Source organism: Triturus cristatus, chromosome 7 (assembly GCF_964204655.1).
Source record: "Triturus cristatus chromosome 7, aTriCri1.1, whole genome shotgun sequence".
Classification (NCBI taxonomy): Eukaryota; Metazoa; Chordata; class Amphibia; order Caudata; family Salamandridae; genus Triturus; species Triturus cristatus.
The window spans coordinates 578,912,430-578,926,910 of NC_140590.1; the positions used below are offsets into that span (position 1 = coordinate 578,912,430).

The window sequence follows — 14,481 nt, forward strand, 5'->3', positions numbered from 1 at the left end:
GGCGGGCTTTAGCACGGAGACGCCCCTCCTTGAGGTAGCAGAATCAGTGAGATGGGCGCTAGATTCAGGGGCATCAGCATTGCTGGTGCTCCTGGATCTGTCTGCAGCTTTCGACACTGTCGACCATGGTCGGCTGGTTCAGAGATTGAAGGATACAGGTTTTGGGGGGAAGGTGCTGACCTGGTTGGAATCTTACCTCAGTGGCCGTACTCAAAGAGTTGCCCTGCGCCCATTTGCATCAAAACCAGGGCCGGACTGCCCACCGGACGTTTTGGAATTCCGCCGAGCAGGGGGCTGATTTCACTGCGGTGGGGGCTGATTTAGTTCATGGAGACCTGCGTGTACTTTGAAATAATTAAAGCAAAACGAATTTCGTTCAGTACACGCAGGTCCCCATCAACGAAATCAGCCCCCAGCTCAGCAGCATTCCAAAACGCCCGGTAGCCAGTCCGGCCCTGTTCAAAACCCAAACCGCTCTGTTGTGGCGTCCCTCAGGGCTCTGCGCTGAGCCCCTTACTTTTTAATGTGTATGTAGCCCCACTCTTCTCTTTGATCGCCAACTGGAGTTTCTTACGCTGACGACACCCAGCTGGTTTTCTCTTATCAAGAGCAGACGGCTGAGACATTTGAGAATTTTAAAGGGTGTTTGCGCGACATAGCCCTCTGGATGAACATAAATAAACTAAAACTTAATGCAGGAAAAACAGAGGAGCTGTTTTTTGGAAAGGGACCACTGCCTGCTCCAGATCTGTGGTGGCCTTCAGAAATGGGCCCTCCGCCCTCTCCCAGCTCTAGCATAAAAAATCTGGGGGTGAGATGGGAGACCGACCTCTCCTTCTCGGCCCAAATTCAACAAGTTTCTGCTGGGTGCTTTAGCAAATTAAAAAACCTCAGCAGATTCTTACATTTGTTGTCAGAAGACTGCCGTAAATCCGTAGTCCACGCCACTGTAACATCCAGGCTGGACTACGCGAATGGCTTATATCTCTGCCTGCCTAAATATTCAATTAGACGTCTGCAGATGGTGCAGAATGCGGCTGCGAGGCTGATCAGACGTATTCCCTTTCGGCATCATGTCTCTCCGCACCTACAGGAGCTACACTGGCTCCCAGTAGCAAAAAGAATAGAATTTAAGGCCCTGACTCTGGGTTATCGGGCACTTAAGGGAAAATGTCCCAGCTATCTCAAATTAAGACTCTGCGGCTATAAGCAGAATAGTTCGGTGCAATCAAACTCTCAGAATCTGCTCTGTGTTCCCCGCTTTGTGAAAGCCCGTCTGGGAGGTAGGGCATTCTCCGCAAGAACAGCTAAAATGTGGAAGGCCTTGCCTGGGTACCTCTGCCATGCAAACACAAAGACCTGTTTCCGGAAAGCACTGAAGACTTGGCTTTTTAGCAATAACTAGGTCTGACCCTAGCTCCCGATAGTGCCCTGCATGCGTTACTTGCTACCAGAGCGCCGGGACAGCTCTGTCTTTGAGGTAGCTGATGCGCTATATAAACTTCAGTATTATTATTATTTTATTTTTGTTATTCGTGGTAGTAGTGCAAGTGTATCAAACAGGATAGAGTATGGCAGATGGGTGGCCTCTATTGAATTTAGAAAAGCCCCACCCTTCCCATTAAATTTAAAATATTGTTTTTTTATATTTTTTGTGAATTAAATAAAATATTTCTGCCTTTGTGTATTTGGTTGATGAATGCTTGTTTCTGATTTTTTGTGTATTGTTTTGCTGCTCAAATTATCAAAATTGCTTAAAACGGCGTCCCATGTACCAAGGCCTTGCGTTTTCTCGATGACTGCCTCGTCAATGTCATGCTGCAGCGGCCTTTCCTTTACCCATGATCAGTTCTCCTCGCATCCCGCGTGTCACAGACTCTCGGGCACTACGAGGGTGGCACCACTGAAGGGTACGGGCAATCGCGACATCATGTGCCTGTTTATACTCGAGCACAAGGGTTTATTAACAGAACAGGCCCGGAAAACCTGGCAGCATTGTCCGTCCTCTAATATCGCGATAATTTAAGCTTGCACACAGCCACTACAGCATAGAATGCAGGGGGTGCAAAGCAAGTCATAACCACGAAGCTGCCAGGCAGATAACACTACATCCAGCGATGGAAAGTTCCAGAGTATCTGTTTCGGGGAAGGGTGAAGCTTCCAAGCGCGTGCCACGCGCAGAGTTCGTTTCACGGAGAGTCTGGAGTTGTTTGTAACAGACTCAACGGCTCCAACCGCCGGTGCTGAGAATGAACAATGTATCTGCTTCTGTACAGCGGCCGGGCGATAAGAGGCCTCGCACACACCCTCATGAGCTCCTTTTAAAGCGGACAATCAACTGTGTTTACTGTTTTCGAGACTAGAAGGCCGTCGTCAGCGGGACTCCCCTCACTAGTGGAGTCCGAGAAAACATTTCTGTGCTCTCTTGGCCGCACTCCTTCCAGTGCCTAGAGTGGCCCTGAACCTTTTTAACCGCCGTAACTAATACCACCAGGTCCAGGCACAAAGAGGCTCGTGTGAGTTTACTTCTGTGAACAACGGTGCTTTGGAACTTGCAGCGGTTGCACATATTGTAAAAACTATCTGCACCAGGCAGAATCTATTACATAAAACACAGACATGCATATGTGTGCACATGTGTGTGTGTTTGCACGCACTAGCACATTAAAGCGGGGCCTATTAGCTTAGCTTGTTACTTGGGGTGCAAACGTCAGGATGAGCCCTTAGTGAAACGTGTCCTACTTCGATGGCAGATCGTTTTCTTAGAGGATGGACTACGCCCACAGTAAAGAACAAACATGAACGGCGGTGGGAGGAAAGAGTGTTGTTAATTATGCAGGGTGTAAACAACACTCTGAAACTCCACAAGCGAGTGCAGGCTGTCAGCTCCCACTCGAGGGAAACGGGAAACCCCCCGAAGTCCATGTAGGAGGGCCTTTCTTCAGCTCTGTATCATTCACAATTCTTCTGAAAAAACACTGCAGTGGTCCAACTAGCTGAACATGCTTTGCCCGTAACGTCTACTCAAATGCCTGTCATGTGTTCATGAAGCTTCGGTCTTATTTGTTCATGTGGCATGGCCGGTGCTCACCACACCTTGTAAAGTGTCCACGCTGGGGCTCAAACAAGTCAATGTCAAGTCAACACCCTGAATCATAGCTTTCCACAGTGTAAGCTAACCAGGCAGAATTCACTCCAATAGTAAGCGCACCTTCCCCACCCCCTAAAGAATGCATTGGCTAATTACTCTCTGCATGACCATACATATAGGTAAGAATTATGTAAGGGAGTCTCTGCTTAGCAGGAGTAAACAGCTCAGTGTGCAAGTTCCTGACATCAAGTAAACCCAGGAGACTGACAGCTGCCATCCATACAGTAGCTCTGGACATTCTCTTTCCTATATTTCTGTTTATTAGTTTTTCGTTTCCAACTTCCATTCACAGTAAGGCAATCGCATTTATAAGTAACATAACATTTTCCAGCCTCAGACATGCAGTTGCAAAGACATGTTCCCCCATGACATACTTCTAGGGCTTTACAGCCCAGGTTGCTGCATTTTGTCTCCACAAATGAGTCTCTATTGTCCTCCGTGTAGTAGGGATGAGCTCCCTATTTGAGAGATTGTCCAACCTCATACATTTATACCCCCTCCATGGTGGCCATCTTTTCTCCCATTTTTTGGTAAGCCCCCTTCATATACTATACTTACTTTTAACCAGCATGCGCCTATCCGCATCCTTTTTCCATGTATCGATGTCCGAGGGGGCTGGTGCAGGTTGGAGCCATCCGCACCCAAGAGCCTTAGCACATCTCTGCTAACCACCATTAACCCAAGAGCACCCAGTCTGCTAGGATGTTTGTTGGGGGTTCCTGGCACCAAATCCCCCAAATGCACAATTTCATTGATTTATGCTATTGGAACCCCTATGTTATGCCTCAAGGATTAAGTCACTACTGACAAAAAATTGTTGAGACGTGGGCATGACCACAGACTATGAATGTATGTGCCCAAGCCATGGCAGCCCTTAAGGCACCTGTCATATCAGTCACTGTCTATCTTTGTCAGCCATGTCATAGTAAAATAAGCCCTTTGTAGAATTTTTTATTGCACCAGGCGAAGCTCTAGACATTCTCTAATACAAATAGCACCTGAGGCTGAATGCTTATCTTGAAAAGTCTGCAATGGTGAAAAGTTCAGCAGGCATTTAAGTCTTCAGAACCCTAGTCTGAACAGCAACGCAGCAAAAATAAACCGTGTGACATTTTTCACAGTACAGCCTCAGCAGAACAGGTCATGACCGACACTGCCCTGCAAGGCAAAGTTATCATGTGGAGTGATGCACCCTGCCACCCCACAAATGAAGCACCCGTAGAGTTTAGAGCCTGACTCCCTCATATGGCCTTCACCTCTCAACACCAGTATTATCCTCAGAAAAAAAGCGGTCTGCACTGAAGGTGGGCTCTGGCAGATATAAATAGGCCTTGCTGCAGGTCTCCATAAAATGAGGAATTACATCTCATTACCTGCTGACCAATAAGAGAACATTCATGTACCAGGAACCATTGGTGTCCACTAGCCTTAAAGAATTCTCTCGCTGGCAGCCACCGCCATGAAATGGGTTTACACTGTTTCTTGTTAATAAAGTGCCTGTGTCCATGATCAACTATCAAAGTCCAAGTAAATCTGTATGAGAAAACATAAAGTGCTGTGTATTCATGTCAGAAATCAAAGGGCACAGCAAAAGAATGTCCTTGGAATTTTGGTAGGAACACAACAAAATAGAACAGTAAACAAAGGGAATCCATGTTGCAAGCAACACATTTAGGGAAGTCTCTTTATCTTTGGAGTAAGCAACCCAGAACCAAATCGCCCAAAATGTGTCAAGGCACGCTTCTATTGGTATGTTCTAATTTTGACATCTATGTTATAAGGCTTGCAATCTGCTCTCAACTTAAATTTACGACTCTTAGATACAGTGCTGCTATTGCCAGCACACTGAATGCATCTGGAGCTTCCACTACACAAAGTGGCCATAGTTGCTGCATAAACTTAAGCAAGATTATATGTAAGTACTGTCTTTACTTATGTTTTGTGGAAGTGCCCTAAGCCCCCCCCCCCGCTCCCGCTTCACTCTCCAACTACATCTACTGGCTCATCTATGACCCCTAGAGTACTTAAAGTAAAGATCACAGAAGTGTGACACAGGTCTGGGTGGACATGTGGCCTGGGTGAGCCCATTACATACTCTAAGCTATGGTGCAGGAGGTCGAAGGAACTCCTGGATCTGGAAGGATGGGGAGATTCTCTCTGAAAGAATGAGGGGATGCTTACTCTCAGCTATAAATACAATAACCTCTATGGTATCCCTCTCCTAGAAGAAGCAACTCTGATGAAGTGGGAAAAAATGAGCTTCGTCTAGACGCCACTTCACTCAGATGTGAGAAAAAGGGAAAAAAACATTTTCTTTATATAACCCTCACCCACTCTAGTAGTGGTATGCTTCATCATTGGGTTCACCATGACTCCTAAAGGTCAAGGTGGCCTTGACCGTGTTCCAGGGAGCTCTTAGAATGTTTCTGATAAGGGGGGTTTCAACAGTTAGATAAAATTCCTCATCCAACCCCAAGGTATCCCTTTATTGGAGGGAAGAATGGAAGAGATTACAAACTATATAAGGGGCATTCAGCATATTGTGGTCCTATAACCCTATTAAAATGCCAGCAGGTTTCTGCTGTACACTAGTGGCCTCAAAAGGTCCTGGGCATTCGTCAGGGGGGAATTATATTATTGCTCCCTGTGAGAAAGTGGCTCTGTATCTACTGTTCTCAAATAGGTACAGTGTGTACAGAGTCCACAGTCCCCAGAGATTTGGCAGAGGCTAAAGTTAGATATAACCTTACTCTCTAAAGTGGTAGCTTGGTCGAGCAGTAAGGCAGTATCAGAGGACAGTGTAAAGCATTTGTTGCACACACTCAGTCAGCAAATGGTCTCACACACTCAACAACTGAACTCTAGGCCAATGGTTTATATATAAAAAATATATGCTTGTTTTATTTTAGAACCAAAAATAGGTATCAAAATATACTTTCTCAGAATGACATGCTTTAGATAAATACTTGTACAATATGCAATTGGCTTTTGTAGAAAGTTACAGATTGTTGCAATAGGCAACACAAGTTCAAACACAATAATGCATTGAGTTCAATGGAAGTTTTAAGTTATTTGCAAGATTTCTTTCAGGATTACTTATGTAATTCCGGGACTGGATCCTAGATTCAGTCCTGGGTCAGTTCTCAGAAACAAGTGATAAAAGTCGATTTAGTTGCTGTTATGATTTTTAGACAATATTTTGCTATTTTAAAAGATGACAGAAAATATTTCCTAGAAAACAGTCAATGATTCCCTATGGAAGAAAATTCAAGTTGCAGGTATAGTATGTTCTCGTTACTTTTGTAATCCAGTACTGGGTGCCTAGACTCAGTACTGGGACCTCTATCTAGAGCAGGTAAGCAATTACGTTTTCACAGTTTGTACGATTTTTAAAGAATATTTGAAGTTTGCAAAAATCGGCACTTAGAAGAAATTTCACAGAAAAACAGACAATGAGTCCCTATGGAAGAAAATTGGGTTACTGGTAAGTACGGTTGTGAATATTTTTCAGGGTCAGTGCTGGGCTCCAAGATCCAGCACTGGGAGCTCACCTAATAGCAGGTGAGTATTTTCGTTTTCGTTACTCGGCTGAGTTTTGGTGAATATTTTAAGTTTTGAAAACTCCACACTTCGAAGAAATTTCAGAAGAAACCAGTCAATGTTACCCTATGGAGAAAATTGAGTTATCGGCTTTCAGGTAAGTACTCGACTGGCAAAGTTAAGGTTCTGGGCACAGACTCAGGGGTCTCCCAGGGTAAGGTAGGTACAGTTGTTACACCCTCAGCGGCACAGGGGCAGCCGGATGCAGAGTGAGTTAGGCCCAATGTTATCCTATGGGAGGCAGGGGGGCCTTGGTTGGTGGCTGCTGACTAGCAGGCCACGTGGCTGTGGGAGCTGGGCTCCTGGTCACTTGCTCAGGGCAAATGGGGAAGTAGATAGGTGCAAAGGTTACACTGCCAGGGCCACTCGGGCGGCTGGGTATAGGGTGCCTTTGAGCCTTCGGGCGCTCAATTGGTTTCAATGGGAAAGCTCCGGTTTAGAAGAAGACTGCAAGCTCGGGGACGAAGATTCTTCAGGTGCCACCACCACTTCAAGAGGTAAGTTGGGTATTTGGAGGATAGGTAGGTACCCAGGAGTTGGGCACAGGGGGCCGCAGTGCGCCGGGTGCAGGGGTGACTTTTGGTGTCGGGAAATCTTACCCTCTGTTGATCGCGGTTGGGGGGTACCTGGTTCTGAGGCTGCAGGCGTCGTCAGGAGCGTCGAGGGAAGTCCTTGGGTGCCGGATTCGGGGTCACAGTCGCCGGGGGGTCGTCCTCGTGGTCTTTGTTCACTCCGGCACAGGCCAGGCTTGGCGGGTGCAGAATGTGCAGGGTTCGCGGTTCCGGGCTGATGCCAGGGATTAGAAGCTGATTTTGAGTAGAGCCTCTACTCATGGGAGTCCCAGGTGCTTAGAGCCAAAAGGTAGCCAGGTCCTTCGGGGTTTGTGAGGTTGCTGGCCACAAGAGATGCCGGGTTGTAGCAGGAGCAGGTTCGAGGGTCGACAGGCCGGTAGGGCTGGGGCCAAAGCAGTTGGTGTCTTCCTCTTCTTAGCAGCTGCAGGGCAGGTCTTCTTTCTTCTTGCTCTTCTTTGTATTTCAGAATCTAGAATCTGGGGAAGGAAGGTTCAGGGTTCCCCTAAATACTAGATTTAGGGGCGTTACAGGTAGGTGAAGGGCAGGGACCAATGGGTCCCTGTCCTGGGGTGGGTATACCCCCTATCCTGCCTCTCTCCTGTGGGAGGGGGGCATTAGCCTAGTCCTGATTGGGTTGGGCCTCCCATCTTCAAGATGGCCAGTGCCCGGAGATGTGCTTCACCTCGACTCTCCCACCTGAGGGGTGGGGTTGGCAGGCTGGCACATCCCCTGTCCTTATTTGGGGTTTCCGGCCAGGCTTCCTGCCAGAGTGGGGGCTGCCAGTGGCCTGGGAAAGCTCACAGAGGCAGCATGCCTTTGAAGCTTCCCCCTGCCCATCCTGGGGGAGGAGACCTAGCACCTCGCCCAGGATGTGCATTGTTGCAGGCGGTCCAGCAAAATGTCTGCTGTGTGGCAGACTAGGCAGCCTCCCAGACCAGACGTGGATTGTAGGTTAGGTTTCAGGGGGCATCTCTAAGATGCCCTCTGGGGTGCTTGGTACATTAAATCCCACACTGGCATCAGTGCGGGTTTAATGTGCTGAAAAGTTTGATACCAAACTTCTCAGTCTTCAGTGTTGCCATTATGGTGCTGTGGAGTTCGTGTTTGACGATCTCTCAGCACCATGTACTCTTAAATGGCAGAACTGCACTTACAGTGCCCAGGAATGGACCTGGGTACTGTAGGGGCACAGGGCTCATGCTCCTGTACCCTCACCACTGGCATAGGGCACCCAGCTAGAGGGGTGGCTGATGTATGCCAGGGCAGTGTAGATGGTGGGCATGGCACACAGGGATGTGTGCCATGTCAACTCTCTGTTTTGTCTTGTACCCAGACACTCAGCCTGCAAGGGCAGTGTATGTGTGTGTTAGGGTACAGAGCCTCTAAGGGTAGCACAACAAGTGCTGCAGCCCTTAGAGGCCTTCCCTGGTCACAAGGCCCTGGGTACCTAGGGTACCATTTACCCGGGGCTGACATGTGGCCAGGGTTTGCCAATTTGGGTTTTAGGTTTTTAGGGAAGGAACATAGGCCCTGGGCACCTGATTGGCAGGAGCCCAGGGCACACTCAGTCAAAGTACATTCAGCAATTCAGCAAAAAGTGGGGCATACCATGCAAGAAAGATGGCACTTTCTCACACTCCCCCAATGACGCACTGTTGTGTCTTATGCAGTTAAAACATGGCATGCCTTCATAATTCTTTTGTGCATGCAATGACTGTGGTGTACTTGTCTTTTTGGAAGTACCTGAAAAACAAACAATGTACAGCATGGAGAGTTAGTGCCAAAAGTGTGTGTTTATAAAAGACGCACTATTAACCCTCTGATGAAAGGTGCCTTTCATAATGCCTGCGGTGGCCGATGTGCTCCTCATTTTTTGGTGTTGCACCAATTTGCAGCATAGCATCTCACATTGCGCCTGCTACACATATCAATCTCATTAGGGGACACATTGTGATGTTGTTTCTATGTGTCTGAATTCAGACCAATCAGTTTAAATACCACACAAGATATTCAACATGCAACTGGTTTCAACCACCATTTTTTACTTAAAAACACAATGACATGACGTTTGGCCAAATGGCTTTGGGATGCATAAATGATCTTAACCTTTTAGGTGACATTCCATGATTCCTATGTACTTACCCTAGAGGTGGGTAAAATGTGCTCTTCAGGGGGTGTAGGAGTAGACCCTGTAGTCACACCCTAGGGTTTGCAGAGTGAGAAAAGAGACAAACAAACGCAGAGGTGTCAGTGTTCCCAATTGGAAATTCAATTAAAGAAATGCTGATTTTTACCAGCTTTGAGATCAGGAAGGGCCAAAGTGCAAACAAGTAACATGGGTCATAATGTCCGAATAACAGATTACTCACTTCGTCAAGGGTTCCTACCATATGGAAACCTACTCGGCATACCGCTCTCCCAGGCTGTTGTCCATAGAATGCCGGGAGAGGCGGAATTTATCCCCCAGGGCCTCAGTTGGCTGTTTTCAATTGTAAAAAAATTAGCCAATGAGGACTGAAGGCAGCGTGTCCTGCTCGAGGCATCCGGTGCAGCTCATTACTACTGATTTCCATGGTAAGGAGGTTTACCAATGGGGCCAATGAGAATTAAGGTAATCGTGTCCTGACGTGAAGGCCCTCCTCGTGAGAGTTGCCTCTTCTAGGAGAGGGATAACGTAGAGGTTATGGAGCTCATTACATAACCACACATGCACAAGGACATCATACTAAAAGAGTTTCCACCCTTGATGTGTGATATATTGCCTAAAATGTCCCTGTGGCTTATACTATGTAGGGCGCACAATCCAGTATGATCTGAATATAAATAAGTTCCTGATTGAAAGCTATTTCTTTGTGTTTAGAGACACTGTGTTAGGGCTTCTTTCAGAATTGTAATATTGTGAAACAGTATTGTCAGGGAGGAGATCAGGATCTCAACGCTGAGCCTGAAACGTTGAGTTGACACCTTTGATATCTTTCCCCAGATTTGACATAATTGCATGTGAACTTATCTTTTAAAAAATGTTTTTGTTTATTAATATTTTTATTCATGGGTTTTACTTTATTTAACCTCACTACTTGTCTTTAATCTTAATGATGACTTTGGTAATACCCCCACTCTCGTCTAGGCCTGATTGGAATAATTCCATAAGGTGGTTTATCATTGTATACCGCACAGAAATCCCAAGTCATTGGTGTGCCCTTCCAAAAAGTGTCATCTTATATTGCTAGCCACAGGAATATTGTGGGCATTCCTCTTCAAGGCAACACCAAGCACAACAGGATTAACATTATGCATGAAATCTTAATCTTTCCTTTTTCATCATTTATGTTATTACAGTTTGTGTCTAGTTTATTACTTGTTATAGCTCAACTTTAGGTTTGGTCATAAAGCATTAACACATTATCCCAAAAGTAAGAAATTAAAGTAATTTCAGGGTCTGCATTGCTTACTCCTTTTAATTTCACTGTGAGAGAATGCCGATGGATATTACATAATAATTTTCTCTACAAGGTGGTAGTAAATATATATATATAGATATTTTCTTATGTGTGAATTTTGTGAAGTGAAGTCAGAATTACATTTTAATGAGCATACTCTTCTAATATACAAACTCGTATTTGTATGATACACGTAAGGAAACATGCTTTTAATTGTTAAATTTCTGTTCTGTGAAGCTTAGTTGCAAATTTCCTATGTTCCACCTGAAAGCTCTTCAGTATTTCTTCATTCCACTTGCACAATACAAAGCAATGAACACATTAATTGGTGATTATAGGATTTCATATATTATTTACCTCTCATTATATGTTTACACTTTTAACAATTGGAATAACTACCAAGATGATAATAAAGTTTAGGTTACAGGTGCTTTCATACAGGCATTTACGTCTTACAACATGTCTTTCCAGAAGGTTGTAGGTATACTTTTGGAACAAGAAAGGCCTCTTTTGATTACGCTTCCAGGCTTGGGTCATTTTGAATACCCTTTGGCTGATCCTTGGTTTCCAAATTACAGTTTTCCCAATATTTCTATATGTGGATAATTCTAAATTATAACTGAATCCAGGAGGAATTTAGCAGCATAGTGTTGTTAAGCAGTGTGTACAGCAATCTTTTTTCGCAGCCTGCACAAAGGGAAAAATGCCTTTTTAAAATAATGCAGTTAAAAGGAGTAAAAATATAGTTTCCTTTTCGATTTAATACTGCAAGAGAAATTGTGCATCGAAAAGTCGAAGACAACAATTTACATTATTTAAGTTGACCGCAGGCCCCTAAAGTGAGCTTCTATCTTGATGCAATCAGCTTCATTCCAAATGTTGAAGTTTAATAGACACAATCAAGATTATCTTTTATCATTACAATTGAAATTGTAAAATATTTCAAACAATGAGGTGACCCTTCAAAGGGACAGAAGTAAACATCAACATTAAATATTTAGCCAACAACTTAAATGGTTTAAGATGAAGGCGTCACCAAAGTTTTGAAGATATGGGGCCTAAAGTGAGCTTCCTTGAACAGAAGTCTTAGATTGCTTGCACAGAGATTGGGGTTATTCTCTGGACCTAGTAAGATATTTTTTTATCATTTTATCAAGTTTGATCTATTCCTTTGCAGGAGACCTTAGTTTGATGTTGTTGTGTAGATATAACAACCTTGTTTGAACTACTATCTTGATGCAATCAGCTTCATCCCAAATTCCCAAACTTAATAGACGCAATCAAGATTTTATTCTACCTTTAAAAATGTTAATCCTACAATATTTCAAACAATGAGGTGACCTTTCAAAGGGACAGAAGTCAAAATCAACATTGTTGCATATATTAGAAAAATAAAGAACCAGTTTTGTAGAATTCAGCAACTGAGTCGCCAAATTTTTGAGAAGGAGAATATTTCTTATTGATGACTTGTTATCTTTACAGACTGATTCACAAGTAGTATGCCCTCTTACGATTTATTATTTGTAAAGCGATCGAATACCCGGAGGAGTCTTGGCGCTAGACAGAACCGTAAGAGGCAGACGAAAACAAAATGTGTGAGAATCATTGATTAAATAACCAGGTTTTAAGACTTTTCCTGAAAATCATGAGTGAGGGTGCTGTTTTCAGAGTTAGTGGTAGGATTCATGAAAAATACACATTTAAATACAACATTTAAGTTTTACCAGTCTTATAACACCCACTTCCCCTAAAAAGACCATCACAAGGTTTGCAACGTTTTTGTGCTAAGTGATAGCTCCACAGATGGTATAGAGCCACAAAAGGAGCTTAGAGATACAACTCTAAAATGGGCAATTATGGCTTCCCACAACCTGGACCCTAACTTTCTCTATACCGATGAAGTCTGCAAAATTGTCGCCTAATAGTGTTGTGACATGGCAGGTGTAGGTTGATCCACAGTTCAATAGACAAATAAAGACCTCAGTCGGACCAGCGGAGGGAAACCACTGAGGTACACAATAGGAAGCATCTTTCCCTTGGAGTAAGTTTGACAATAGGGAGATGCCCCCTCGGTTTCTCCGGGTTGAGAAGAATTTCCTCAGCACCTAGAGCAATGGTCTCTGGCAGACATAATTGTAAGATACAATTATACACCCTTTATAGATAGTTTCTCACAGAATCTAGGTGGTGGAGGTTTTCTATTTGTCTGTTTAAGTGTGGGTTACCCGACACCTAACACAGCACAACACTATTAGGTGACAATTTTGCAGACTTTAAAAGTATAGCGATAGTTATGAGCCAGACATTTTAGTGTTCTGACCAAGACCACTGCCTATTTGAGCATTAAGACATCGCCAAAACATGTTGATGAGAATAAAGGATAAAAGTGGTCAATAACTCTTTGATGTAATCTGTTTATTGTTTTTAACCCTACTAGGACATCTGCTAATAAAATAGTTTTTGGATAACCCTAGATAGTTTTAACAGTTCTTCCACTTGTTTCATTACAGAATAGTTTTTACATGGGGGAGCCCCAATGATGAAGCATTCCACATTTTGATGTGGGTGAGGGACTTACATTTCCCAGAGGATACTCTGTCTGAATGAATTGGTTTGAGTTCACAAAAAATCTAGCATTTCTGGTGTGCGTGTAGTTGTAGTTGGTAGGGCAAAGATCTAGCTATCTTTCCTCTCTCCCCTAAATCCTTAAAGAGATATGTTTTTCATACACCGATATTCCAGAACTAAGACAAATGATCTTATTTCTATGGCTCTACTTTTCCACTTTAAGTTAAATTGCTAACCTAATGAAAATTGCTGATCCTACCTAGCACTACATTTTAATAAGAGGATTTGTTCAGTTTGTATGTTCTCAAATACATTTGTAATTCAGAAAATATGTTAGAACTTGCAAAGTCATTTCTCATATTACACTAAACTCATCTGATAGTACCAAAAGGTATTGTAATTCACCACTGTATCTTTTCCATTCCTAATAATCTGCAAATTATATATAATAAAGGCTAACTTGTAATTTAATTTAGTACTCTGTGGTTTCATGCATCTACAGACAAGAAGTGGTGTGGCACCTGACCAAAACATATGGCCTTTCCTCAACCCAGTGAGTTTTGGATGCAGAGATGTTATGGATGAGATGTAGAACTGGCGCCCCTTTAACCCATCAAGATGGGGCCTCTTGGGGGTTGCACTGACTGTGTGCCACATCTTTGTGGTGCACAGTAAGTGTCCCTCCTGATGGCCTACTTTCCTCTGTACGTGCACCCATAATATGGTTTCCCTTATTTAAGGCCACATCCTCATGCAAATAAGGGAATGCCTCTTTAGCATAGCACTAACGCTATATGTACACCGATGTTATCTGTATTTCAGAAGAAACATGCAAGTGTCTGTGGCCCCCACCTGTAGAGTAGTATATTTACACCATCCTATAATTGATTGTATTTTATTCTTCAACAAATTAAGTGAAAATTGATTATAGCTGCTTCAGAGTTGATACACAGCTGAAGCAGCAAAATTATTTAAAAGATCAAATGGCATGGTTATAATATCTCTCATCTTTTTTCCTTTACAGGAAAGAATTTTCCTCACACTTTCCAACTATGTTTTTACAGTGATCTTTTTGGCAGAGATGACCGTGAAGGTAATATCTTATGCTTATACAATCTGTACGCTGCAGATTTACGTTTAGTGCTCATTT

The 14,481-nt window shown here is 43.8% G+C and overlaps 1 protein-coding gene across 9 annotated transcripts in view; it reads left to right on the plus strand.

The window, feature by feature from the left end:
* The window catches only part of CACNA1G (calcium voltage-gated channel subunit alpha1 G), an 807,943-nt gene that overhangs the window by 509,755 nt on the left and 283,707 nt on the right, over positions 1 to 14,481 (plus strand). For all 9 annotated transcript variants that reach the window (XM_085617142.1, XM_085617143.1, XM_085617140.1 and 6 more), the window contains one exon: positions 14,356 to 14,424. In XM_085617142.1, the coding sequence (XP_085473268.1) occupies positions 14,356 to 14,424 (69 nt within the window). The remainder of the gene's footprint in view (positions 1 to 14,355; positions 14,425 to 14,481) is intronic.